Source organism: Anarrhichthys ocellatus, unplaced genomic scaffold (genome assembly GCF_004355925.1).
Source record: "Anarrhichthys ocellatus isolate YVR2014 unplaced genomic scaffold, GSC_Weel_1.0 scaffold34, whole genome shotgun sequence".
Classification (NCBI taxonomy): Eukaryota; Metazoa; Chordata; class Actinopteri; order Perciformes; family Anarhichadidae; genus Anarrhichthys; species Anarrhichthys ocellatus.
The window spans coordinates 3,701,295-3,704,089 of NW_022280064.1; the positions used below are offsets into that span (position 1 = coordinate 3,701,295).

The window sequence follows — 2,795 nt, forward strand, 5'->3', positions numbered from 1 at the left end:
TATATATATATAATTTTTTTATTTATTTATTTTTTTTTCACTGCCTCTTGTTCAAAACATGCCTGTCAAAAATGTGAATATGGAAACTGACGATAGCGTTGATTGCTGTGAGGGTTCACCCCCGTCTGCCCGGCTGGATCGCTGCCGTGAGGAGAACACAGCGGAGGTGTTTGGTACGAGCAATACGGTGATCTCCGTCGTCTGCTGCAGACCGGCGGTGGTGACCGACCCGTCGACATGCATTCATCACGCTCGTGGCACTGATGCCCCCCCCCACCCCCCCGGCAGCTCTTTAGGACATGTTGATGTGTAAATGCTGCCTACGGAGCTGTTTTACTGTCATGAAACATTTAAAAGAAATTTCTAATTTTGAAGTTCAAATTGTATTTTTATTTTTTTTTGTCTTGCTTCTGTCTCTTTAAATTATTACCCTTCTCTTGTCCCGGACTTTAAGAACAACAACCGAGGTTTTAAACCAGGACAGGATTTTAACTGTTGAACTGAAGAACAGTATATGTACATAGTCGCACTTTAAATTAGGTTTTTATGCACCTTTTGTGGGTCTTGTTTCAGATATAATCACCGATCATAAGCAGTATTATTACCCAACATTTTCAGGATGACGCATTTGTGGTCATTTGAATAATTGCTTATTTGTTTGTTAATATCCTCAACTTAAATCAGTCAGCTAAAAGCCTTAAGACTCCGTCCTGGGATAAGATCCAGTTTTATTGTTTAATTTGATATTCCTCAATTAATTGGTACTTATGTTTACATCCACATTTGTAGTGACAAACTGCTCTTCTGAGCTTTTTTTTTTTACTGTCTTTCAGCTCATTGTTTGTGGTTTCCAGCTGCAGCAGGCAGATGTTTTCAAAGAATAAAAGCATTGTATGCTACCTCTCCAGCTCCAATAAGCAGACTGAGAAGATAAGCCACTCTTGGTGAGCAGCATTTGACATTTAAAAAGCCAGATATGTCCCTCGGGAGGTTGGTGGAGAACAAATTTCAGCTTAAAATAGAGTGAATATTGCTCTTAAGTTCATTACGTCACCCAAAAACATGGCTGCAAAGCAAATGTCTCTGCTTTGTGTGTAAATAGACGACTCTTTCCTAATACCTTCACTGTGTCAGCTTTATGAGGTGATATGTCATCATGGCTGTGTTTACAGCTTGTTATGCTGGTCAGAGGAGTACATTTATTCTTTGATGATACTAGTTTGATAGAATCCCATTTCAAGTGTATTTCATTTTAATTTCAAATGTGTGAGTCATGTCTTTAAAAAACTGGATTCCAGTGATGAAAGCTAGCTTAACTCTTACACATTCCGTGTTTCTACTCGTTTTAACTGAACACAGCGACACAGAGTGCTTACTTTGTAACTATTATCGGCTTTTAGTCGCGTAACATAGCATTTAAATGTCACTTTTGTGGCCCTGTCTTTGCCTTCATTTTCGTTGGGCAATATTGACATTTCTGGTTTTGATGGACGCGTTTCCGGCCCACCGTACTTCGCACCAGCGACGTGTGAATAGGGGTGTTCACTAACAGCAAAGAGGGGGGGGCCTTACTTAATGTATTTATTTTTTATTTTCACGTACCCTCCCGCGTACTTAACACCGTCGTAAGTACATTTTATCCACATCGGTGGACAGCTAGTTGGTTTTTTAAAGCTTTTTCGTGTCGCGACACCAGGACGCCACCCCTCCTCCACCTCTTTTTGTTCGTCGGTCGTAACGTCCGAGCGTCCAGCTGATTGCTTCGAGGTGCCGTTCAATGATTCCCGTTCAAACTGAGACGTTTTGTTCCACTTAACGGATGGTTTTTTTTTACGTTTTTTTTTTTTTCACCGACTTGTGGACTTTAAAAGAAAAGAAGGGGACATTCATCATTTTATTTTTCCGTTTAACTTGAGCGTTGGATCGGTTTTTTTCGACAAGGCCCCGGACTCATCCCCGGCCTCGCGTTGTTTTTTTTGTGTTGGAAGTCATGGGAGACACCAGTGAACGAAGCAAACCTCCGAGTCTACCTCCACGGTGTCCCTGTGGATTTTGGGGGTAAGAGTTAAAAACCCGATATATAAACTAGATTAAAACCCAGAAAAGGTAAATCCGGATGAAATATATATAAATATATATCCAACTAGTCCAAACCCATTGTTGTTGTTCTGTAGAGCAGGCCGAGGGTGGGGGGTTGGGAGAAGTTATCTAATAAATAAACCTCAATAGCGTAAGAAAATTAGCTACATTTCCACCATTTCCACGTGTGTAAAACCCCACTTTTATCGAGCCAAACCCGGGCTAATATTCTTTAAATCGCGCTACATTGTGTATTAAAGGTGTATTTTTGACGTCCCCGAGATAAAACATGATTTATTGCTAGCAGGTTCCTTCTTTTAAACCTCCTCACACCGCCGTTATCTTCAGTCACCTCACAGAAAAGCAACATTAAAACGACTAACACTTTAGTTAAGTCCTCAGACCCCGAGCTTTGCTTATCCAGCAGTTCTTATGGAGTTATTTCACACCCTTTTAACAGTCAGTGTTGCATACCGGATGTGATTCACTGATGTCTCCTGTGTTACCTCATAGGAGACATGACTGCACACTCAACCTTCTTATTCCATCAAACAGCTGCTTCTCTCTGTAGGGCTGCTGGTATGTTATTAAAGCAGCTGAAAACAAAGACTACAATATATATATTATAGTGATATAATATTACTAACCACCATAGAACACCATAAAGCTGACTCTAGACACAGTATACACCCCTGTACTCTAATATTAGTGATGTT

General features: G+C 40.5%; 1 protein-coding gene across 1 annotated transcript in view; it reads left to right on the forward strand.

Moving 5' to 3' along the window:
* Nucleotides 1-31: 31 nt before the first annotated feature.
* The window catches only part of zfand3 (zinc finger, AN1-type domain 3), an 11,508-nt gene continuing 8,744 nt past the window's right edge, over nucleotides 32-2,795 (forward strand). Inside the window, exon 1 of the mRNA XM_031866219.1 lies at nucleotides 32-2,058. Within this exon, the coding sequence (XP_031722079.1) occupies nucleotides 1,991-2,058 (68 nt within the window). The 5' untranslated portion in view covers nucleotides 32-1,990. The remainder of the gene's footprint in view (nucleotides 2,059-2,795) is intronic.